This window comes from Lactuca sativa, chromosome 9, assembly GCF_002870075.4.
Source record: "Lactuca sativa cultivar Salinas chromosome 9, Lsat_Salinas_v11, whole genome shotgun sequence".
In the NCBI taxonomy this organism is placed as follows: Eukaryota; Viridiplantae; Streptophyta; class Magnoliopsida; order Asterales; family Asteraceae; genus Lactuca; species Lactuca sativa.
Genome location: NC_056631.2, coordinates 112,331,350 through 112,358,611, shown reverse-complemented (window position 1 = coordinate 112,358,611; position 27,262 = coordinate 112,331,350). Strand labels below are relative to the sequence as shown.

The 27,262-nt window shown below is 39.8% G+C and overlaps 1 protein-coding gene, 1 long non-coding RNA gene and 1 pseudogene across 2 annotated transcripts; all 3 read left to right on the top strand.

Annotated features, from left to right (window-relative positions):
- Nucleotides 1–1,863: 1,863 nt before the first annotated feature.
- Nucleotides 1,864–1,982, top strand: LOC111911684 (5S ribosomal RNA; annotated as a pseudogene).
- A 19,525-nt stretch (nt 1,983–21,507) lies between these two features.
- Nucleotides 21,508–22,677, top strand: LOC111911674 (uncharacterized). Its single transcript, XM_052767776.1, has one exon. It carries the CDS (start codon nt 21,508–21,510, stop codon nt 22,675–22,677), a length of 1,170 nt encoding a protein of 389 aa, XP_052623736.1.
- A 1,572-nt stretch (nt 22,678–24,249) lies between these two features.
- On the top strand, nt 24,250–26,756 carry LOC111911671 (uncharacterized). Its single transcript, XR_002856940.3, has 2 exons — nt 24,250–24,621; nt 26,588–26,756. It is a non-coding gene; the product is annotated as an uncharacterized LOC111911671 (long non-coding RNA).
- Nucleotides 26,757–27,262: the final 506 nt, after the last annotated feature.

Below are 27,262 nucleotides of genomic sequence, written 5' to 3'. Positions count from 1 at the left end.
TGAGTTATATATAACGAAGACCTAGTAGACAATAGAATGTGAGATTTCTAATTTAGTTCCTTTTCCTCGTTGGGATGTGGGACTAAAGTAGAATCCCACATTTTATTATCCGTCCAATCTTGATTATATTATAACGTGTATAAGCAAAGTTTTCATGTATAATAACTCATATCTTAGTCAGAATCAAACCTATAAAGGATCAACCGTAACAACTCACGAACTCCTTTTCTTTCGTGTAACAGAATCATGTCGTCATCCGGAAATAGTCAGCCGAACAATGAAACCCCTGCCTTTCCTATGGACGCCGCTACTTTCCAAGTTGCAGTTACGACTGTCGTGACGGCTGTCGTGGCAGCTATCCTTCCAAACCGCAACGCTATCAACACAAGTTATGCTGACAAAGGAGTTGACCACCCCGATAGTAGTATCAATCTAGGAAGTCATCAAAAGATAACAGTCGCAGGCTTGCTAAGCCGAAAAACAGAGGATAGGAAATGAAAGCATCGAGCCCAGAAGGAACGCATGCGATCCCAAAGAATTGCCATTAAACGACAACAAGTGGCAACCCCTGCATTCCCAGTACTGATCAGACCATACGAGGGAAAGCTCCCGAAGAGTGATAAGTGTAGCTCTAATCATAATGGGGCTTGCATGAAATGCAAAGTTTTAATTGCCTAAAAATAGGGCACCCTGCTCGTAGCTGTGGAGCATCGGCACGACCCATCACTCAAGCCCCTGACATCGGAGTCAACCAGGCTTGCGAAGGTGGTGGTAAAACGGGACCCTATAAAAGGAAATTTTCAAAGTGGATGAATGAGGAGGGAACTCGTGTTCACATAACTCTTACTCGACACCTCACTCCTAATGCTAGTACTAGCCAGATATGTCACCAATGCGGTGACATAGGGCACTTCAAGAAGGATTGTCCAATAACAAAGAACTTCGGCTCAGACGGGAGAATACTAAGGATCACTGCCGTAGGAGAGACTACTCCGGACCCACGTTAATGTAAATAAGGCATTTCGTTGTAACAGACTTATAAACTGTTTACTTCGGATGTAATGTAAATAAGGCGTTTCGTTTGTTCGCAGCAGTATTCCTGTAGTTACTCTATAGTATTGTAACTCTGTTAAAAGTTACACTGTTGTGTTTTTTCTGTTACGCCTTATGCTCAAATCTAATGTCTTTAGTTTCCATATGATCCCGACATTATCATACAACTTGAGTAAATTCGATCCTCGTAATACCAGTTTCGTGCGCGCATATCGTTCTCCGAAATCGCCTTTCTTGCGAATTCGTCATTCCAAAACTCCGAAGTACTCATGCATAGAGTACCTCATGTTTCATAACCTTCTCGAAGAAACCTCAGCAAACCTCCCCGAAGTACCACTCGTACAGTATGTCAAGTTCAAACCAAGGACCTTTATGGTTGATCTATCTTTGAAGAATGTATACACATGGGTGGTATATAATCAAGGTTCTACAGGTTTAGAATTGATGATTCCACTTTAACTCTTTTCCTTGTTGGGATGTGAGGTTAAAGAAGAATCATTTATTCAACTACCTTTTCAATCTTAATTATATACGACTCGTATACACGAGATTGCGATTTATGAACCATGTATGACTTCTAATATGAACATCAGGACGAAGACTACCCAAGACTACGAGTGATCGCATCGTCATGCGAACAAACTTAGAACCCAATACGACTCCTATAACCAGATCGCTCTACGGTCTAACGCCCATGGAGATACAAGAACCGTGTAGACAGCTTAACGACTACTCAGTAATAGAATGAGTAGACCAAGCTCCTCACCTTTGAGAGCTCCGACCTTATTCTTCAAGAAGACAGACTTCAACGGGTGCGATCATACCAACACTATTGCACCGAATCCCATCCGAACTCTGCAGTTAAGCATGCTTGGGCGAGAGTAGTACTAGGATGGGTGACACCTTGGGAAGTCCTCGTGGTGCAGACCTCGACAGGACTTCCATTAGAAATCATTACTTTCTACCTCGTATAGATGAGTCGGTTGACCAACCGCAAGGAACTATTTATCTTCCAGAAATAGGCGTGAGATCCGAATATCATCAGATACGAGTGTTAGTGAAGGATGTTCCGAGGACAATCTTCCAAACTCGATACGGAAACTTCGAGTCCATAGTGATACCCCTCGGACAGGACCAATACGCCCGTAGTATTCATGAGTCTAATGAATAGGGTACGCCATTCTTACTTGGATCAGTTCGTCATTGTTCTTGTAAATGACTTACTTATCTACTCTCGTAGTAAGAAGGAAATCATGAAGAACATCTACAACAAACCATGGGAACATTACGATTAGAGAAGCTTTACGCGAAGTTCTCTAAATACGAGTTTTAGATTCGAAGAGTCGAATTCCTAAGACACATTATTAATAATGTGGGAATTCTTGAGGACCCTTCCAAAGATCGAAACCATTGAGAATTTGTCAGCACCGAAGACGCTTACGGAATTTGCCAAATTCTAGGTCTCGCTGACCTAATGTCGGGAGTTCATTCAGTACTCCTTGCAAATTACAGAGCCTATTACGACTTTGACTCAGCAGGGAGTAGCCATTGACTGGGAAGAGAAGCAAGAAAAAGAAACCTTGGAATTCCAAGTGAGATGCCAAATCCTTTTGGAAGTCTCACTCTGGAAAAGCTTGATACGCATCAGAAAGTGTGTAAGCTAAATCCAAGAGAGTTAGGACCTCCGAGATTCTTACCCGAATTGGCCCTGTAACTCACAAACCCAACCTACACCGCGAGCTCAGTAACGTACATTTCACCCTTCACGTCTCAAACTTGAAAACGTACCTTTCCGTCAGGAATCTCGTAATCCCACTCGACGAGATCGAGATCAACGAGATCCTCGCCTTCGTGGAAAAATCGTAGTGACCATCAACCGAGAGGTCAAGCAGACGAAGCAACGCCGCATCCCATTAGTGAAAGTTCGTTGGGTTACCAACCAAGGACCTGCATTCACTTGGGAGCACAAGAACCAATCGATTACGAAGTCTCCCCACCTCCTTGACTCAATCATTCATACCTACTTCCTTACCCAAATTCTAATTTCGGGACGAAATTCCCTCTAACAGGGGGATGATGTGCCAACCCGAAGTTTTCTATCCTGTACAATTAAACACTTCAAAGAAAGTCAAACTCATTTATGCTACCTTTTAGCACGTTTGGTGTCCGTTTGAGCAATTCTAAGCTTTAATCCTTCAAGAGGTAAACATAGGACGTATACTCCAGGGCATGTTGTACTTCATAGAAGTCTCAAAACTCCAAGAATTTGGAGTTTATGGCCCAAAAATGGAGTTTATTGCCGTAAACTCCATGGAGTATATATAGGGCACTTAGCCATTTTTACTTCATTTCTTCCATTTCAACTAGAGAGAACCCGATTTCTCTCCCAAGGATCTTCAAGCTTTCGTCCCAAATTGTAAGTACTTCTACCCTAGAGTGTGTTAAAGCTTATTACATGTCCATATATGAAGGAAATCACCCAAGAATCACAAGAATAAGGTGTTTAGGACCCGAGATCTTCTTAGGCCGTAAACCCTAAAAAGGGTGCAAAAGTGTGCCCTAGCTCCTTCCGTATGCTTAGGAGTTAGCATAGAACCTTTCCTTGATGACTTTAGCACTTGAAAGACACCAAGAACCTCCGTGCTTATGATTTTATGGTTTGGTAATCTCCCAAAACTGTAAACACCTACAAAGGGTGTTTTGATGCCCCTAACACCTTAGTAAGCCTTGGATATTAGCATAGAGCCTTACACCATTGAACTAGGGACTTTAATACATGATTTAGTACTTCATACCATGAGTTTATGGCCGTAAACTCATGGGGAAGTGGTCCTAGGGCCGTAAACACATATAAGGACCATTTTTGGACCTTAACCCCCCTTAGCCTCTTGTTTAAGCTTTGGAGCACTTAACCACTTAAGTCCTTATAGTGTTAAGCCTCATTTGGTGATCCATTTAAGAGTTTATGGTCAGGAATAAACTCCCCTGGACCGTAAAATCCAACAAACATGGTCCATTGACCATAAACTCCTGTATAAGGCTTTGCACTCCTTTGTTGCAACCCGATAGCCTCCTAACACTTTGACCAAAGTGTTTTCCTCACATTAGGATGTTTATACATGTTTAATTAATGTTATAAACACTAATCATATATAAATATATCTTCATATGTTATTACATGTTTAAAACTCTTTATCAAACTATCTTACATACTGTAAGTTTCCTTTCAAACTCTGTTACAAATGTGTTTTCAAACAAAGGTTTTCCTTATACTTAAACTGTCTTATCAAACAAAATACTTTAAATCGTTTTATAAACTGACATCAAGTCATAATTTCTTAGTATCAAACTTTTCAAAGGTTTTTACAAAACTTCTTTTATACTTTTAAATTGTCAAACGCATGCCTAGATATGTATAGTTATATAAATAATGTTTAAAGGACTTAGGACAGTTAGCTCGCTTTATTTGCTTTTCCTCGTTGGGATGTGGCCTTAGGGCATCGGTTGCTCGTCCGAATGTCGTCTGAATATTAGTTATATATCATGTATACATATATAGACATAAAAGTTCCAATAGTCAGTTCAGTACCTTTGGGTAGCAAAGGTATACTTTCGGTGATACACGTACATTACTAGTAACTATAATAGGCATAGTTAGGTGATACTACTTATCATTCCAAGTACAAGGAATCACACAAGATTCAGTTCATTCATCGAGAACATATACAACTATACTAGAACGAGAACATATACAACTATACTAGAATGAGAACATATACAACTATACTAGAATGAGAACATATACAACTATACTAGTGTGAGAACATATACAACTATACTAAAGTGAGAACATATACAACTATACTAGAAAGAGATCATATACAACGATACTACAATGAGTAACTAATACATTACATGTTACATGTACACGAATACGCTTACAATACACAATAACAGAACAAACATAGCAAGCTGCTATAGCATGGAACAAGTTCAGGATCTAACTATACCAATGAATCACTCTGCATTGTGATTATTATATTGTATATACATGATCATAGTAATGTGGATGTTCACGACTTGCAGAAATGAAGGTTCGTGTTTGGTTCCTAGAATCTCCTGAAAGAGAGCATATAGTACGGGTTCTAGCCATCACATTATGCCTTAACCCTCAATTAAGGCAAATTAGTACAAAGTAGTCACTTATTACAAATACTATAGTACTTACACTTTGCAAACGACAATTGCAAACGGATTAAAAATCCGGGTAATATATTATTAATACCTTTACCATGTGCCACATTCACATAATCGATGAGGTAGAAAATAATATCAGTAGGCTACAGTCTAGTCTTGGTAGAAGGCTACCTTCAAAACAGTCTAGTCTTGGTAGAAGACTACTTTCGAAATAGTTTGGTCTTGGTAGAAGACTACTTTTTAATACTAATAGAAATCATAGGGATTTGCTAGGGTGTTCAAACGTTTTCAACTACTTTCAAACAGTTCATACTTATACAAACTTTTCTCCAAATGTTTACAAGTCTTTACTTTCCATTTTTGTAAATCAAATACACATTAATACTTATGAATTTACCAGCGTTTTGGCTGATACTCGCTTTCAAAATAACTTGTATTCTCAGGTCACAAATAGACAGGTACGACGACCAAGTTTTGTGAATACGGAGAAATCAAGACTCCTCTTTTATTTTGATTATCCATTATGTTGTCTTATACTATGAAAGAACTCTTGTGATTAAAATTATACTATTAATGCAATGTATGATGTTGTTGCTTGTTTACTACTTTACATTGTTGTGATACACTACATGACGTCCTCCGCCCCAGAACGTTTCCACCATTCTCGGTTTTGGGGTGTGACAGATCAACTCCCGAGTTGAAGAGCATAGTAGCATATAAATTATCTATGAGAAACATACCGGATACCACCAAAGGGTCTTGTATAGCTTCCCTGCTTCCGATTACAAATGCTCTTGTAATAATGTACATTTTCAAAAATAAAAAATCAATTTAAAAATCATGAAATTCTCATAACATAGTTCACAAAACCCCCAAATGATAATGTTTTCAAAACACATATTTAGAAAATGTTTTAAACACAATCCAGGATCCTAAAAAATGTGACTCTGCCTCGTTTATACAATCAAGTCGGCACCTTCCCGTGATCTTGAGAAGTACCCGAAACACATAACATGTAACATGGTAAGCACAAAGCTTAGTGAGTTCCCCAAAATACCACACATATCTCATTAGCCTCTCATTGCTATACTCAAGTAAGACGCTCCAGTCAATGTGTCTTAGTGGAACCCTCCGGTCCCACAAATCAGGCGGACCCTCCGGTCGTAACTCAGTAAGCTTAGAATAATACACAACATAAATCACAAAGAAAGTATGCAAGATATCATAATACTCAATATAAACACATAAGACCCTCCAGTCATACAAAGATTACCATTCTAGGTAACTATAGCGAGAAGACTAACCTCGTAAGAAACCGGATAACCTCGAACTCAAATCACCGGTCTAGCCTCCGCCTAACACAAATGAATATTATCTCTAATTAATAACGAATCTCAAAGAAGCTAAACTAACCCTTCTACAAAATCATAGAAGGATAAAAGACAATTTTACCCTTCCATGGCCTTAATAGTCCACCAATTGACCAAACCCTAAGAGTTAATTAAAAGTGAAAGGTCGTGCGTATGTTGTGTGTAAAAGCCCTCTACGCTGGGCGTACTCCTTCGCCATCCAGGCATCGAGAATTCTTGACCCTATGCTGCGCGTACTGGAAATACACTCAGCATACGCCCCAATTTTGCTCTTCCTGTTTATTTGGTCTTAATCCATTATGACCTTAACTCAAATCTCATATTTAGACTTCCTAAAGGCTCATACTCCATAAAGTCTGTGAATTTAAGCCTTTGCATGGTTGAAAAAGTCACAAACACCAAAACTCTCACTCTCTATTCTCAAGAATGCTCATATCTCATGCATGGGTTGGATTAAACGTCCAAGTCTCGATTTTTATGACTCTACACCACTAAAAACACTCAAAAGAGCTATAATAAACTCTGGGGCTCAATATCTCATAAAGCATCCAACTTTGGGACCAAAGCCATAAAATGAACTAAAATGATGCATAAATCAAAAATGTGAGAAAGCTTTGAGCTTTGTAGCTCTAACTGAAGCTCCAACCACAGATAAGCTCAGATCCAAAGCATGGACTCCCACTCCTTCCTCTTCAAAGCTCCTTCTTCACTCCAAAGAAACCACAAAACACTTAATAGCTCACAAATGGACACACAAGCTCAAGGGAAAAGAAATTAGGGTTTGAGAGGGATGATGTCTGGAAATGGTGGCCATGAATGAGGCCATCATGTCCTTTAAATAGGGACACACCCTAAATTAGGAATTTCACTCTGGGCCTTGTACGTCCAACGTACTAGGTGGCTTCTGCGTCAAAAACATGCACATGAGTACGCTGAGCGTACACAAGCGTACGCCTCGCGTACTCATTTACGACCTTTTCTCAAATAAGGGCCTAACTTGACAATTACCAAAAGAACAAGGGTTTATAAGGTATACCTGGTCTTGGGATGTTACAATTCTCCCTCACTAGAATCAGACTTCGCCCTCGAAGTCATCTTCTGGAAATAACTCTAGGTACTGTTAGCGCATCTCGGACTCCGACTCCTAAGTCCACTCGGACCCCTTCTGATGTTGCCATTGGACCTGAACCAAGGGCACCTCTTTATTCCTCAAGACCTTCACCTTCCTATTTAAGATCGCTATTGGCCTCTCGATGTAATTCAGACTCACATTAATCTGAATGTCCTCTAACGGTACCATTGACATCTCGTCGGCTACACACTTCCTCAATTGAGACACGTGGAAGGTGTTATGTATTTGGCTCAACTCTGCAAGTAGCTCCAACCAATAAGCTACCTTCCCAACTCTGGCAATCACCCTGAAAGGTTCGATATATCTTGGACCCAACTTTCCGCGTAAATCTTCTAGTGACTCTATGCTGTCAGTAACCTCTGTCTGACCTGCTGAATCTGCTCATTCGTATTTAGCACTATCTCATTGCCACCCATCACTCGGTGCCCTACCTCTCCCCAACAGATAGGAGTCCAACACCTCCTCCCATATTAGAGCTCAAACGGAGGCATACCAATACTTGAATGGTGGCTGTTCTTGTAAGAAAACTCAGCCAAGGGAAAATAGGTGTCCCAACTTCCTCCGAAGTCCATAACACATGCACGACACATGTCCTCGAGCATCTGAATCGTCCGCTCACTATGCCCATCTGTCTGCGGGTGGTATGTAGTACTAAAATGCAATCGGGTACCCAATTCCTCATGAAATTTCTTCCAGAATCTTGAATTAAAGCGTACATCTCGATCTGACACTATTGAGGTCGGAACTCCATACCGAGCCACCACCTCTCTCAAATAAATCTCAACCAACTTCTCTGTGTAAGAGCTCTCACCGATAGCAAGGAAGTGAGCACTCTTCGTCAACCGATCTATAATCACCCATATCGCGTCAACCCCATGTGCAGTCCTCAGTAACTTGGTGATAAAATCCATCGAAATATATTCCCACTTTGACTGGGGAATCTCTAAAGGCTTTAACGGACTATGTGGACGATGGTGCTCCGCCTTAACCCGACGATAGGTCAAGCACCTCTCGATTACCCGTGCCACATCCCTCTTTATACAGGGCCACCCGTAATCTCTCTTCAGATCCAAATACATCTTAGTGGCTCTTGGATGGATCGAGAATCTCGATCTATGTGCCTCCTCCATCAGTATACGCCGAGCTCCACCTGTATAGGGTACCCAAATCCGCCCACAAAAATTCATAAGCCCCCGAATATCCGTCTCAAAATCGGAAACCTGTCCAATCACTCTCTCCCTCTTGACGTTCTCGGGCATCACAGCCTCCACCCGGGCCTCTCGGATGGTATCTAGGACTGGACTCATCTTCGTTATCCTCATACATACGTCTCGAATCAAAGAACTCTCTACTCTGTGGCTCAAGGAATCAACTACCACATTAGCTTGGCCAGGGTAATACAAGATCTCACAGTCGTAGTCTTTCACTACATCCAACCACCTCCTCTTTCTCATATTCAGGTTGGGCTGGTCCACTATGTACTTCAGGATCTTCTGGTCCGTTTATATAGTACACCGAACCCCGTACAGATAATGGCGCCAGATCATCAGGGCGAAAACTACCGCCCCCAACTCCAAATCTTGGGTGGGATACCTCGTCTCATGAGGCTTCAACTGCCTCGAGGCGTATGCTATAATATGCCCCCTCTGCATCAACACCGCACCCAACGCTGATATAGATGCATCAAAGAAAACCACAGAATCCTCCACTCCCTCGTGAAGGGCTAACACTGGAGCTTCGCACAATCTCTGGCGAAGAGTCTCGAACGAGGCCTACTGCTCGGGCCTCCAGACAAAAGTGACACCCTTTCGGGTCAGTCTGGTAAGAGGAACAACAATCTTGGATAAATCCTTGATAAATCTCCGATAGTAGCTGGATCTCAAAGAAGCTTGACTAACCCTTTTACAAACTTATAGCAGGATAAAATACCATTTTACCCTTCTGTGGCCTTAATAGTCCACCAATTGAACAAACCCTAAAAGTCAAAGGCAACGCATACGTTGCACGTACAAGCCCTCTACGTTGGGCGTACTCCTTCGCCATGCATGCATCAGAAATTCTCGACCCTACGCTGCGCATACTAGAATTAAACTCTACGTACTCCCCAGTTTTGCTCTTCCTACTCATTTGGTCTTAATCTGTTAAGACCTTAGCTCAAATCTTAGTTCTGGACTTCCTAAAAGCTCATACTCCATAAATTCTGTGACATTAACACTTTACATGGATGAAAAAGTCACAAACACCAAAACTCTCAATCTCTATTCTCAAAAATGCTCATATCTCATGCATGGGTTGGTTTAAACATCCAAGTCTTGATTTTTATGATTCTACACCACTAAAAACACTCAAAAGTGTTGATAATAAACTCTGGGGCTCAACATCTCATAAAGCATCCAACTTTGGGACCAAAACCCTAAAATGAACTAAAATGATGCATAAATGAAAAGGGTGAGAAAGCTTTGAGCTTTATACCTCTAACCGAAGCTCCAACCATAGATAAGCTTAGATCTAAAGCCTGGAATCCCACTCCTTCCTCTTCAAAGCTCCTTTTTTACTCCAAAGAAACAACAAGAACACTTAATAGCTCACAAATGGACACACAAGCTCAAGGGACAAGAAATTAGGGTTTGAGAGGGTTGATGTCTTGGAATGGTGGCCAAAAATGAGGCCATCATGTCCTTTAAATAGGGACACACCCTAAATTAGGGTATTTACTCTGGGCCTAGTATGCCCAACATACTAGGTGGCTTCCACATCAAAACACGCACATGAGTACGCTGAGCGTACACACGCGTACGCCCCGCATACTCATTTACGACCTTTTTTCAAATTAGGGAAAAACTTGACAATTACCAAAAGAAAAAGGGTTTATAAGGTATACCTGGTCTTGGGATGTTACAGCTCTGTCACAGCCTAAACCTCCCTGACTCCTTAACTTTGGACATTCTTTCTTGAAATGTCTAATTTCACTACACTCAAAACATGGTCTTCTTCCACCATAGCCTGTTCCAGTATTTGTTTTATGATTTACTATTGCAGGTGTTGTGCTTCTATAGTAATTAGCCGTGTGTCCCTTCTTTTTGCACTACATGGAAACAAAACAGTCATTTGTATGTTGACGGTTGCACTGATTGCACCATGGAGAATTTCCATTATTCTTCCTTAGTTCTATGGGTATCGCTGTCGTGGCTGCATAATTAATTGTCACTTTTTGTCTCTTCCTGAATGCTTGTTTGGGATTCTTCCCATTAAACTTGCGCTTGTTCGTTCCAAATTTGGGAGACTCAGCTTTCGAGACCATAAATTTCCCTTGGATCTTTGTGTTGGTTAGCTGATAAGCTATTCGCTTCGTGTTGTCGTATGTTGTAAGTTTTGATGCGATCACCATGCCTTTGATTTGTGATGCTAGACCCCCGATATATTGCTCTATCTTCTTATATTCAGGGGTTACAAGTGTTGGACACATCACCGTAAGGTCACTGAATCTAGGAGTATAAGCATTTATCTCTGAACTCTTCATTGTTAGGTTCTATAGTTCTTGTTCTAGCTTTTGTATTTCCTCCCGAGGACAATACTCCTCTACTAACATCATCTTCAAATCCTCCTATTTCCACCATGTTATCACTGAATTAGCGAAAGTACATCCTGCAAATTGTACTTTACAATCATCTAGACAGAAGCTTATTTGAAAGATTGATTCTGTCTTTTCAATCCACCTAGTCAAATTAACAATCCCTTCAGTTCCATGGAAGCTCTTTGGTTTGCAATTCACAAAGTCTTTGTAGGTACACATTTTGGCGGTTCCTACATTGCCTTCAGTTCTAATTCCACATGTTGTGACATTAGCTAGAGTTGCAACTATTCTCTGAGCTATAATTTCTTCAAGTTCTGTTGAACTTATTGTGGGGCTTATTTATGGTGGTGGTGATTGTTGTTGTGGTTCTGATTGTTGGTTATGGTTTAGTCGAGCATTACTTCTTTTAGGCATTTTTATTTAGTTCCTATTATAAATAGTAAGAATATTATGAGTTTTATGAAGTATCTTAATTAGTCATTAAAAGACGAGTACCAATGTCTTCAATTATTCTTCAAGGTATAGAACATAGTGAACGACACTATTTGGCACATGATTGTTGCAATATATGCTTCATATTTATTGTCGGTGGCTACATCAGTTTATTGTAGGTTTATATGGGAAAAGTTTCTAAAAACATTGCAAGGTTTACTACACCCTTTCCATAAACTTTTCCCCATTACTTTAACTAGTCTAATGATTACCTCCTATTTTATACAACCACTAGTTCTACTCTATTTGCCGGTATCCTAAGTGATGGCCTAGTGCGTCAGTGACGTAAACCATTTGTTCCTCAAGTGCTTGATTTCTTTACTCAAGCTCTCCAGTGCATTCTTCCTTTCTTGAGGTTTGATTTTGGAGTTCTAATTCTGTAATCGTTGCGTCGTGAGTAATCATGCCGTTATAAGTGAAATTACTGCTATAATGGACATCCATCACTGCCTCTTGATCTTGCGTTCTCTGTCCTTCTAGACTTCGCATTCTTCCTAAGTGATGAGTAGTCTTACCTTCGACAATTTCCATTTCGTTTTCAATTCTTACACTTTTCTCAAACAATTGAGATAAAGTGTCGTCTTTGGAAGAAGGTGATAGATATGGTCGGGATGATTGACCGATCTCATAATTGTTACCAACTCTTTCTTCTTCTACCACCTCCCACACATAAATGTCTGCTAACTTTTCAACAGAGATACTCTCAGAGATCGGAATAAAATGGGCACTCTTTGTCAACCTGTCCACGATGACCCATATGACATCCACACCTCGTTGTCCTCGGTAAATCCGTGATGAATTCCATGGTCATCTCTTCCTATTTCCACATAGGAATGGGTAATGGTTGAACCTTGCCCTGAGGTTGCTGAAGTTTGACCTTGACCTTCTTACAGATCAAGCACCGCTGCACAAACCAGGCGATCTCCAGCTTCATGCAGGGCCACCAGTAACTCAGTCTCAGGTTTCTATACATTTTTGTATCCCCCCGGATGTATAGAGAACTTGGAATTATGTACCTCTTCTAATATCTTCTGTCTCACTCCTGCAGATACCTGAACCCACACCCGGCTACACTGTGTCAAAAGACCCCGACCATCCTGAACAAACAAGGGAATCTAATCTCGAATCTACTCTAACTTCCAATTTTCTCTCTTCAAACCCTCCACCCGAGCCTTCTTGATCATATCAAACAGCTGATAGATCACCGTCATCCTCAAACAAACGTTCCCAATCGGGGAACCCTCCGTCTTGCGGCTCAAAGCATCAGCTACCAAGTTGGCCTTCCTTGGATAGTATAAGATCTCACAACCATACTCTTTTAGCACACCCAACCACCTCCTCTGTCGGTTCTTGAGGTTCTGCTGATCCATCAAATACTTCAAGCTTTTGTGGTCAGTAAAGATGGTGCACCAAACTCCGTACAAGTAATGCCTCCAGATTTTGAGAGCAAACACCACTGCCCCTAATTCCAGGTCATGAGTGGGGTAATTTGCCTCATGAGGCGTCAACTACCTCGAGGCGTACACAATCACATGCCCCCTCTGCATTAGTACCACCCCTAAGCCGAAGATCGATGCATCACAATACACTACCAAATCATCTAGCCATTCAGGTAGTACTAGAATCGGGGCCTCACATAACCTCTACTTCAAGGACTCGAAAGCCGTCTGTTCGCCTGTGCCCCACCGGAAAGTCACATTCTTCTTGGTCAAACGGGTCAATGGCACAACGATCTTGGAGAAATCTTGGATGAATCTCCGATAATAACCCGCTAGACCCAAGAAGCTACGGATGAATCTTCGAAATACCCTTCTGGTTGATGATGTTCCCCAAAAACTGCACCTCTCACAACCAGAAGTCACACTTCGAGAACTTGGCATATATATTTCCATTCTAAGTGTCTCCAATACCTCCCTCAGATGCTACTCATGCTGCTCCATGGTATTAGAATAGACCATGATATCATCAATGAAAATGATCACCAACTGATCCAGCATCGGTCTACACAACCTGTTCATGAGATCCATGAATGTTGTTGGGGCATTGGTGAGCCTAAATGGCATCACCACAAACTCATAGTTCCTATACCGAGTCATGAAAGCTGTCTTCGGTATATCCTCATCCCGAATCCTTATGTAATGGTACCCCAACTGAAGATTAATCTTGAAAAACAAAGATACACCTTGTAGCTGATCGAACAAATCATCGATCCTCGGGAGCAGATAATGGTTTTTCACCGTTAACTTATTCAGCTCTCGATAATCAATACACATCCGGTGTGACTCGTCCTTCTTTTTCACGAACAGGATTGATGCTCTCCATGGTGAACTGTTCGGACGAATAAACCCTCGGTCTAGCAACTCCTGAAGCTACATAGACAGCTCCTGCATCTCAGGCGGAGCTAGCCGGTATGGTGCTTTGGTTATCGGAGCAGCACTCGGTACCATATCAATGCGAAAATCTACCCGCCTCTCCGGAGGCACCCCTGGCAACTCATAGGGAAAGACAACCTGAAAATCTCGTAGAACTGGCACACTACTCAAATCTTTCATAGGCTCAACCCTCGTATCTCAGATGTACGCCAAAAATCCCAAACAACCTTGATGGAGAAGTCTCCTAGCTCTCACAGTCGAACAGAAGGTTGGCCCCTGCATGGCCCTCTCTCCATGAATAGTCAGTTCTCCCCCACTTGGGGTTAGAACTCTCACCAGCCGGCGCTGGGAATCAATCATGGCCCCATTGTCCCCCAACCAGTCCAACCCAATGATCACCTTTAGTCCCCACAGCAGTATTGGTACTAGATCAACCCGAAACCTCTCCTCAAATACATTCAGGACACAGTCCCGGTATACCCTCACAACACTCACTATTTGATCATCTACAATCTCAACCTGATGCGGGGAATCCAATGTTCCTGAAGCATCCCGGAATTTTTTGCTAAGCGCAAGAGATACAAACGATCGGGTACCTCCCGAATCGAATCAAACGTAGGCAGACATACCATTGACCAAAAAGGTCCCTATATAGGAGCACGTATATACATATAAGAAAAATAAATCAATAACAAATAGGAAGAATAAAATACGTACCAGCCACGACGTCTGGCACTGTCCGAGCCTCCTTGGTAGTCAACTGAAATGCGCAGCTCTTCACCGCAGGAGCATCCACCTTGGCAGGGCGGCCGTTAGTGATCCTCATTGTGGCAGGCGCAGGCGCCACCACCGTTGTAACATCCTATTTATTAAATAAATAAATAGATAAAAATTAATGAATGAATAGTCGCCCAAAAATCCATAGTATTTCGTGGGGTATTGGTTTTGGGAAGCCAAATGTTATAATTTGGATTAATCGGGGTTAAAATATAAATTCGAGATTTAATTTGTAAAGACTTTTAGAATTCAGGGGGTGTTTGTTAATTATTGGACTTCCATGGAAAGAATTTTGGAAGGATGGGGGTTAAATGGTAACTTCTGGAACTTTAGTTGTAAGGAATTATTATTAATGGGGGTTAATTGGTAAATAATGGATTTAATTTGAAAAGGTTATGCGTGGGAGGGACTAGAATCGTCGACTTTTTATAGATTTGTATGGAACATGGAATTTAATAGGTGCATCTTTCCCTCCTCGTTTCATCATTTAACCCTAACCCTAGACTCACGTATCCTTCAGCCGCCACCCTCTCTTTGACCACCTCCAGCCGTCACCTCCCTCTTTGTAGTTCTAATCAAGATAGACCGGCGTGCATAGGTTTCCAGCTGAGGTCGTTGCCGCCATTAAAAGTCGTCATCCAGTCACAAGCAACCACCGCGACCATCCCATCTACCGGCAAGGACGATCGTCACAACTGTTTCACTGCCATCCGACCACCGTAACCACATACATGACGAGTGCTTCTGCTGCTGCCCCTTCGACGACGAAGGACGAGGATCGAGTGCCTCCTTCTCTGCCGCTTCTATCCACTGCTGCCGCTACAACCCGCGTCTCCGCCCCTTCTTCCGCATTTTGCTTGTTGCGTCTCAGGCCACTACCATCGTGTCTGGGTGGCTGAGGGTGTATTACTGGTGGCTGGCTGCGTTCGGATCTGAAGCAAGTGTTTGGGTGGTCGTTACCCTATTCTACCGCCATGCCACCCTAATCTGCCACCACAAGCCACCGTGAAAGGTGGTTGTGTACGTGTTGTGGTGTTTGTGTTCGTGTGTTGTAATGGTATAAAATTGCAGTAGCATCTTTTGGCCGAAGATCTGAAAAAGACCCCACCGCCACCACCTCACGGTGGTGGCTGCCACCACGTGCCAACACCAGCGACCACTAGGTTGTTGTGTACATGTGTTTGTATTAGTGTGGGTGTGTGTTATTTGGGTTTTTCCTTGTAATATTGTAACCAATGCAAAATAATGAAAGGAAAACCCGTAACCACCACCGTGAGATGGTGGCCGCTGCCATTAGCCGCCGTATGCCATCGGTGACCACCACTACCCGAGGTGGTAGTGGGCGGTGCCCAACTAGCGAAACCCTAATGGGCCTAAGGACTTAGCTTTTGGGCCTAATTGGATTGTAATGGGTTAGAAACCCTATGTAGGATTTAGAAAACCCTAATTTTCGTATTATTGATTTGGACTTATCGAGACCCGCACTAGTATCATTTACTAAATTAAAATATAAATTAATAAACAATTGTAATTAACCTAAGGTCATATTGGACACAATGGATTAAGTACTTAATGGGTTAAGTGAGGAACACTTAACCTAATTGTCATTTTATGTGAAAAACCCTAATTGGTTTTGGGCTCTTATTGGGCCATTTGTTGGACTAAGCTGCTGTGAGCCTTGTGGGCCAATTGTGAACATATTATGGACTTAGGAAATTATTAGGCCTTAGGATAAGACCATTAGAGAGGCTTAGGCCCAATTTTGGAAAATTAGGCCATAAGTGGGCCACAATTGGGCCTTGAAGACTATTAGCTACTGGGCCACCAGAATGCCCAATGGTAGGACTGGACTACATGATTGGGCCTTAAGATAAGCCTGTATAGAGGTTTGGGCCCAATTTGGAAAATTGTGCCATATGTTGGGATTTGGTTCATGCTTTGACTTTTGGGCCTTTTGATTGGGCCTTGGACTGAATAAAGCAAAGTTGCGTTAAAGTAGTCTTTTACCCCAAGTATGGAGTTGTGTTCATGCATTGGAACCAAATTATGAATTGGGTATCGTTTGATGTTGGCAATTCGGGAATCTGTCAACCAGCAGCTGGAAGTTCATCCACGGGACTTCAGCAGTGCGAGGTGAGTCTCCTCACCATACCAATTGGTCTAAGGCACCAAGGTCGGTCCATTTTATGATAAGTGATACACTAGCTGAAGTTGTATTATGTGATATCTTAGATGGTTATGTGATAGGGAGTATGCTAGTGATTATGTGGTATGTTAATTGATTACGTGGTACGTGATATGCAAGTGGTCTTTGTGATACTTCCATGGAAGACCTCGGGGGGGGGGGGGGGGGGGGGGGGGTTCTCAGGGCACGTAGGTGTAAGACCTTGGAGGGTTTCCATGGCATCCTAGGTAAAGACCTCGGGGGGTTCCCGAGGTACTAGGGTATAAGACCTTTGAGGGTTTCCATGGCATCCTTAGTTAAGACCATGTGGGGGTTCCTATGGCATTGGGCTAAGATCATGTGGAGGTTCCCATGGCACACGGTGTAAGACCCTAAAGGGTTTCTAGGGCATCCTTATGTGTTTGCATGATTAGCTTATATGTTGGTATGTATGGTTTGATTGGTTGTTAGTAAAGACCATGTGGGGGTTTCCATGGCAGTGGGCTAAGACCTTGGAGGTTTTCCAGGGCACCCGGTGTAAGACCTTGGAGGGTTTCCAGGGCTTCCATATATGTTTATATGCATGGCTGGTGTAGTTTATATGATTTACGTGAGTATGTGAATAAGAACTTGGAAGGTTTCCATGGCATCTTCATATGTATATATGCATGCTTATGCAATTGTTATGATTTATGTAGTTGTTATAGCTGATATGGATTATGTGGTTATGTGGATTGTATGGGGTATGCGTCGGGGAACTCACTAAGCTTCGTGCTTACAGTTTTGTTTATGGTTTCAGGTATCATCAATTTGGAAAAAGGAGGGCTGGGATTGATCGCAGTGCACACGCCTATGATTTCCGCAATGGATAATTTTGGGAAAAACTCTGATAAATGTTTTACTTAATGATGATTTGAAATGTCTGAAACAAATGGTAACAATGTTTTAGCTATATTAAAAATGAAATTTTTACCCTTGATTTTTGGGTTGTTACAAGTTGGTATTAGAGTCTTGGTTTGAGGGATTCGGACATACTTTCGGGTGAATCTGAACTCAAACTGAGGATCTGTAAAGTTTTCAAAAGAAAAATGTTTTTAAATAAAGAATTTCTAAGACAAGAAAGGGTGTGGTGCATGCAATCATCCGAGCTCATGTAAGTTTCCCCAGAATACCCATATATGTTATCTGTTATGAATTGATTTATGAATTTGAGAATCGCATGGTAGTTAAGGATAGGGAAGATGCCTTTAGATGTTGTATAAGCTAGTAGACTTGCATGCTAGTGCAGGGTAGTTAGCAATAGATTGGTCTGATATGTGAAGCTTGTAGCCTTGGGAATATTTGATGCCATGCTAGAACGAGAATGATTATTGGTATTAGTAACTGCTACGTGTATACTTTTAAAATTGAACACGGTTAGGATCTTATAGCCTTAGAATAATAGATTTGGCCTTATTTCATATTCCTTGTTTGGTTGCGGTCCTAGGGTAGATTCTATTATTCTACAGTCTTGTGACAACCCATAATTTAGGGCTATTATTATAACCGCCAATCTATCCGTGAATCTCATGTTAATCCGAATTATTGAGTTTTAGTACATCTAAGGTAAAATAAATAATTTTATTTCAATTATTACATGATATCAGATCATACCTTAATGTGTAAACTGTAATCCGAATCAAACCGCTTAAACGGCAACGCTAATTAATGCGTTTGAAAAACTAAAAATTTGCATTACGTAGTTTTGAGCAAAACAAAAATTAAAATATCATACTACATTTTCCTCTCTTTCCAAAAATATAAAGAACATCCAAAACGGAGTTCGTATGCAAAAGATACGACAATTTTAAGAAAACAGACAGTAAAACACCGGTTTTCTTTAATCGCGTAAAACCGAATCGATCTGTTGAAGTACTTAAACTTTGCCGAATGGATTTCTGAGAGCGTTTTTGGACTCATAATATAGTCTATTATTTAATTTCAAACTCGAAATAATTTTTACGAAAATATTTACAAAATTCGCGAAAACGGACACCGTGAGCCGTTTAGACATAAAACTTCAAATGCAATTTTCCAGAGATCCGTAACTCCAAAAATTAATCCGTTTGATGTTCCAGAATCCTTGAATTAAACTCTATCTAACGGTACTTTCGAAAAGAATTTTCGATGCACGGATCCCGAGGCACCCATTTTTGTGTGTTTTGGGCAATTAATGAGGGAATAACCCATGTGGGGCCCACATGTGACACAAGAAGGTAAAAAGTCCATATTTTCTTCCCTTCTACTTCTTCCCCACGTTCTTCTTTCCTCCCCCTCTCTTCTTCTTTGTGTGCAAGTCTATCAAAATGGTACAATGCTTGGTTGGAGGTATGGCCACAAAAGAGTGCCGTTGATACTGCCGCTGTAAGTACTCATCCCCAACATTTGTTATTTATTTATTCATTTTTTTTATGATCGAGCTTTGACGAGGTCCTGAATCATTTTTTTATCATTCATGAAACTTCATGTAGATGAACACACGAGGTAAATTACCTCCTATGCAATTGAGTTTAATTGATTTTACTGTTTGTTACATTTTACTTACTTCAATAATGCCCTCAAAGTTTGTTGATGTTACGAAATCAACCCCCACACCTTATACGTCCATTTCAAGATTTACACAATCCTCCCCTCCACTTCAAAGGTTTCTACAAATAGGACCCTAAGTCCCAAACTTCAATTCCAAAATAATTCTTAGCTCCCTCCCAAAGAATTTGTTTACAAAACTAGTCATAGGTTCCTAAAACATCATTTAAAATGTTCAAAACCTACCCTCCTTGGAAATCTCTTACAAAAACAAGTCCCAAGTCTCAAACCTGTGTCTATTTTATTTATTTTAACCCCTCTGTAGAGATTTATTTGCAAAATAAATCCTAAACTCAAACCTAGAATTTAAATAAACAATTTTAGTCCCTTATTTGGAAATTATTAACAACCTTAGTCTATTTAATATATTTAAATTCATGAATGGATCCCATATATTGGTTAAATTTCCAAACAACTCTTCACATATTAATTTATGTTAATATTTCTAGGAAACTAAATAAATCTCAACGATTCGTATTCACGACAATATATCTCGCTTTTTCTCGCAACAATTACTCGACAACTACACATTAAGGTGAGTGTTACGGCCCTATTTTTACATATTTTCGGGGGGGGGGGGGGGGGGGGGGGATACATGTAGTACTTGTATATCTAATATATATCTATTTTCTAAATACTTTGTTTAAACATACAACACTGCCGTTTTTATGCAATATAATTCACACAAAAATATTATTTATCACGCTACAACTTACAGTACATGTACTACGTAATATTTATCAAATACACAAAAAAATATCATTGTTTTGTATAAATACTTTACCAGTTTTAGAAATAATTGTTTAAACGCTTACATGTTAAGTAAACAAAATCGTTTTAAACCTCAATACTTTTATATGTTATTTTGTTAAGATAATACACATGCAGTTTTGTTTATCGTTGTAATTGTGCTATATATTCAGTTTATCTGTGATCCATGAACTTAGTCCCACTCCCGGCGTGTTCCGCCTTGGCCGGGGGTGTGACAGAATGGTATCAGAGCTAAATTGGCTATAGAGAACTCGTATCCTCGAAAGAGTAATACAACTATAGCAGACTAGCTTCTAATAAAAGTATTATTAATAATAACACTATTTCTCGACTACTTACGCCGTTTGATGTCCGGCCATCGTCAGTGCTCGGTAGTCGGGAAGAACAAACAAAAATTAATAATACTACAAACCCCACCAACCATAATATATAAGAGTTTATATATACTCTGACCCGCGATGAGAAAACTTAATAAAATTTTAACATCCCTTCAACTAAAACTACCAACTCAACCCTTTAGGTCAGACGCCTCAATTAGGGTTAGTATCGTACATAAGTTATACCATAAATAAACCTGGAATGCGCACCTATGTTATTTATGGTCAGGCCGGTGCACAACCAACCTTGAGCAAGGAGTCTGACAGACTACAACGGTTGAATGTTTTAAGAGATTGAAGGATGTTCTCCAGATTCGCTACATCAACCTAGTACCTTAGAATCCATACATACATTTTAAAACACTTACAATTCATTAGCAATTAAGGTCCCCTTTCTATCCTTTAGAAATCTAGAGGATTTCTAAACCAAGCACCTTTTCCTTATCATTTGGAAATCTAGAGGATTTCTAAATCAATCCTCTTTCTCTTATAATTTATAGGATTTCACAAGCAAACTATATCATAAAATGCATCCCATGCATACTTGTTAGGACTTTATAGTATTAACACAACTTAACGTGTCCGTTTTAAACATATTAGGAGATGGCCCCACGAAAGCAACCGGGAGTTCGTCCACCGCCAACTCCCCGAGACAACGCGAGGAGAACCCCACCAGTAACTCAAACATCAGTGGAAACGCCAAACCAGGGAGGAGACCCAGAAGTAACAAATGTAAACCAAACATTCCAAATGAATTCTGCCATGATGCAGAACATGCTCGCACAAGGAATTGCTACGGCTTTGGCAGCATACGAGGCAGCCCGAAATGGAAACACTGGAACTAGTGGAAGTGGCACTCCCGCAACTCACCAAAGCAACACCAGACACTGCTCCTATAAGGATTTCATGAGCTGCAAACCTCGACTCTTCTACGACACTGAAGGAGCTGTTGGGCTATCCCGTTGGATAGAAAAGACTGAGGCTGTCTTCCACATCAGTGCTTGCCCCGTTGACTATAGGGTTAAGTACGCTACATGCATGTTAATGGACTCCGCTTTAACTTGGTGGAATAACCATGCGAAGTCCATGGGAATCACTGAAGCTTATGCCATGGGCTGGGAATCCCTGAAGCAGCTAATGACCAAGGAGTATTGTCCCCGACAGGAGATACAAGCTCTAGAGCAAGAGCTTTGGAACCTTGTCATGAAAGGATCAGAAGTAGCTGCTTACACCTCTCGATTCAATGACCTTGCAAACCTTTGCCCAGGAATGGTGACCCCGGAAGACAGGAAGATCGAAAGGTACATTTGGGGACTAGCTTCACCTGTTCAAGGTCTAGTGATGGCATCCAAACCCTCCACTTTCGATAGTGCTAAGCAATTAGCCTATCAGTTGACTGAACAGTGTGTCCGGCAGGGTACCATGACCCCACCGGCAGAGAAGAAGCTCACTGGAGGCACCAAAAGGAAGTTTCATGGGGAAACAAAGGAGGACTCCAAGCATCAGAAGCTTGAACCAGAACCGTTAGCTGTCTACGCTGCAGTTACTAATACTCCCACCCCAACTAAGTCCTACTCTGGGACTTTACCTCATTGTATAAAGTGCAATTTCCACCATGTCGGAAATTGCAGGGAGGTGATCTGCAACAAGTGTAACATGAGAGGTCACATCTCGAGGTACTGTAGAAGAACCCCAACCACTACGACAGAAGGAATCGTAACTGTTACGAGTGCAATCAGCCAGGGCATTTTAGGAAGGACTTCCCACAACTAAAGAACCAAGGTGGCAATGGAAGGGTACTTATGATCACAGCAAGAGACGCTCTTTCGGAACCACCTGTGGTTATTGGTACGTTTCATAACAACAATGTTTAGGCCTCAGTATTTATTAATACTAGTGCCAATTAAAGTTTTATCGACCATAGGTTTAAAAACGCGACTAAACATGAAATCTATGCAGTAGCTATAACAAAAAGTACTTGTTGGTTGCCTTATCACCCAAGTTAATCATGCCATTCACATAGAAACTAAGTACCCTTGCTGGTAATCTATGCTTGCTAAATTTATACGTTAGGGTTGTATATAATTAAGATTCTATAGACTTAGGATTTGTGATTCCGCTTTACTTCCTATTCCTTGTTTGGTTGTGGGCTTAGAGTAGAATCACTTATTCGACTGACTATTCAATCTTGGTTATATACAACTTATATACACCAAGGGAATGTAGAAGGACCAGCCAAGGATCATGCGCCACGTAAGTACATTACTATTTATCGATATGGAAAAAGTACTCCCTAGTTGCTTTCTCACCCGAATTAATCACATCATTCATATAGAAACTAAGGACCCTTGCTGGTAATCTATGATTGCTAAGTGTATAAGTTGGGGTTATATATAATTAAGATTCTAAAGACTTAGGATTTGTGATTACACCTTACTTCCTGTTCCTTGTTTGGTTGTGGGCTTAGGGTAGAATCACTTATTCGACAGTCTGTTCGATCTTAATTATATACGACTTGTATACACCAACCGATTATAGAAGGACCAGGCAGGGATCATGTACCATGAGATTACATTACTATTTATCGAAGCCCTAGTACTACCAGTACCAACTTAATTTCGGGACGAAATTTCCTTTAACGGGGAGGTAATGTGACAACCCATAATTTAGGGCTATTATTATAACCGCCAATCTATCCGTGAATCTCATGTTAATCCGAATTATTGAGTTTTAGTACATCTAAGGGAAAATAAATAATTTTATTTCAATTATTACATGATATCAGATCATACCTTACTTCCAAATGTGTAAACTGTAATCCGAATCAAACCGCTTAAACAGCAACGCTAATTAATGCGTTTGAAAAACTAAAAATTTGCATTACGTAGTTTTGAGCAAAACAAAAATTAAAATATCATACTACATTTTCCTCTCTTTCCAAAAATATAAAGAACATCCAAAACGGAGTTCGTATGCAAAAGATACGACAATTTTAAGAAAACAGACAGTAAAACACCGGTTTTCTTTAATCGCGTAAAACCGAATCGATCCGTTGAAGTACTTAAACTTTGCCGAATGGATTTCTGAGAGCGTTTTTGGACTCATAATATAGTCTATTATTTAATTTCACACTCGAAATAATTTTTACGAAAATATTTACAAAATTCGCGAAAACGGACACCGTGAACCGTTTAGACGTAAAACTTCAAACGCAATTTCCCAGAGATCCGTAACTCCAAAAATTAATCCGTTTGATGTTCCAGAATCCTTGAATTAAACTCTATCTAACGGTACATTCGAAAAGAATTTTCGATGCATGGATCCCGAGGCACCCAGTTTTGTGTGTTTTGGGCAATTAATGAGGGAATAACCCATGTGGGGCCCACATGTGACACAAGAAGGTAAAAAGTCTAGATTTTCTTCCCTTCTACTTCTTCCCCACGTTCTTCTTTCCTCCCCCTCTCTTCTTCTTTGTGTGCAAGTCTATCAAAAATGGTACAATGCTTGGTTGGAGGTATGGCCACAAAAGAGTGTGTGTTCCTCTTTTAGTATAAATAAGAGCTCTTAGAAGCCATTAAAGTCACCAATTCACAGCCACTTCTCTCAAGTTCTCTCCCTCCTTATTTCTCTCTATTCCTATTGATTTCTTGATCATCACCCTTAACCACCACAACCCCGTCATAAACCACCACCTCTTATGCCGTTAATACTGCCGCTGTAAGTACTCATCCCCAACATTTGTTATTTATTTATTCATTTTTTTTTATGATCGAGCTTTGACGAGGTCCTGAATCATTTTTTTATCATTCATGAAACTTCATGTAGATGAACACACGAGGTAAATTACCTCCTATGCAATTGAGTTTAATTGATTTTACTGTTTGTTACATTTTACTTACTTCAATAATGACCTCAAAGTTTGTTGATGTTACGAAATCAACCCCCACACCTTATACGTCCATTTCAAGATTTACACAATCCTCCCCTCCACTTCAAAGGTTTCTACAAATAGGACCCTAAGTCCCAAACTTCAATTCCAAAATAATTCTTAGCTCCCTCCCAAAGAATTTTTTTACAAAACTAGTCATAGGTTCCTAAAACATCATTTAAAATGTTCAAAACCTACCCTCCTTGGAAATCTCTTACAAAAACAAGTCCCAAGTCTCAAACCTGTGTCTATTTTATTTATTTTAACCCCTCTGTAGAGATTTATTTGCAAAATAAATCCTAAACTCAAACCTAGAATTTAAATAAACAATTTTAGTCCCTTATTTGGAATATTAACAACCTTAGTCTATTTAATATATTTAAATTCGTGAATGGATCCTATACATTGGTTAAATTTCCAAACAACTCTTCACATATTAATTTATGTTAATATTTCTAGGAAACTAAATAAATCTCGACGATTCGTATTCACGACAATATATCTCGCTTTTTCTCGCAACAATTACTCGATAACTACACATTAAGATGAGTGTTACGGCCCCATTTTTACATATTTTCGGGGGGGGAATACATGTAGTACTTGTATATCTAATATATATATATATATATATATATATATATATATATATATATATATATATATATATATATATATATATATTCTAAATACTTTGTTTAAACATACAACACTGCCGTTTTTATGCAATATAATTCACACAAAAATATTATTTATCACGCTACAACTTACAGTACGTGTACTAAGTAATATTTATCAAATACACAAAAAAAATATCATTGTTTTGTGTAAATACTTTACCAGTTTTAGAAATAATTGTTTAAATGCTTACATGTTAAGTAAACAAAATCGTTTTAAACCTCAATACTTTTATATGTTATTTTGTTAAGATAATACGATTAATAAAACTACCATATACGTTTTGACAAAAATTGTGTTAAAACTGTATAGCCGGTTATCAACTTGGTAGTCTAGTTATACCTCATACATACATAGAAACATATAAGTTTATATAGTTATACAAGTATTGTACTCTTCAATGTGTACGCTTATCAAATATACTTGTCAATTACCTGTTTATCCGTATCCGCGGTTGTTAAGTTCAACCTTGGCAGATAACTTTATCCGTATATCCGTATATCTGTTTATGACATAAATATATAGGTTTATACATATATACAAGTTATAGAACTTGTATCTTAGGCTCATACATGTGCTTGCGTACATTATACTAAGTCTTGTCAACTGTTTAAACAAGTATCGTACACTTTACGTGTATGCTTATCAAATATACTTGTTGTTTATCCGTATCTTCGGTTGTTAAGTTCAACCTTGGCAGATAATTGTATCCGTATATCCGTATGTTTGTTTATCCGTATCTGCGATTGTGAAGTACAACCTTGGCAGAAAACTTTATTCGTTACCCGTACAACCATGGATTTGGTTGCTTTCAAACACAATTTTAAGTATGGAATTACTTATGAAACATAACGTTTTGGCTTTTAAAGATTCATTACAAACACAGTTTTACGTATGGGTTTACTTATACAAACTATACATTTTGGCTTTTAAAGACTCATTGCAAACACTGTTTTAACTGTTGTTATACATACAAAGATAATACTTTTTTAGACTTACTAAAAGTATTACTGCGTTAGCAGAAAACCTGTGACACTCACCAAACTTTGTGTTGACTTTCAAAATTACATGTATTCTTAGGGGATCATTAGCCAGGCGTTCAGACAGAAGATTAGCTATGGATTGCAGACGACCTAGCTAGCTTGTTTTTGATATCTGCTTACCTGTTTAAGGCAACTACTGTACTATTATTATCTGTATGAACCTTGTATTCAAACTTAATGATGAAATACAAATGCAGTTTTGTTTATCGTTGTACTTGTGCTATATATTCAGTTTATCAGTGATCCATGAACTTAGTCCCACTCCCGGCGTGTTCCGCCTTGGCCGGGGGTGTGACAAGTCTATTAGATCCTGTTCTGTGTATAATTTGCATGCATAATGTGACAACCCGATATTGCGGGTCAATGTAATGTAAAACCGATCAAATTTAGGTCAAAATGTAACCTTCCTAAAAATCTTATTCGGATTAAATAAAGTAATAGGAATCATATCAAGGTTTGCGTACATAAAAAGAACGTCCAAATCTGACTCCGGATGAGGAAGTTATGAAATTTTGAAGAAATTCCTTAATCACGTCGTTTTAATAAATAAATAATAAAAATAATTTCGGAATTAGCCAACGGAATCTAAACGAAAGTCGTAGATCATGGTCTCACCTTCGCGAGGATATAAAGAACGTCAGAAACGGAGTTCGTATGAGGGAGATATGAATTTTTGAAGTTTATTTATAATAAATATAAATTTAATTATAAA

Excerpts from the sequence above, each read along its gene's own strand:
- LOC111911674 (XM_052767776.1), top strand. The coding sequence starts at position 21,508 with ATGGCCCCACGAAAGCAACCGGGAGTTCGTCCACCGCCAACTCCCCGA.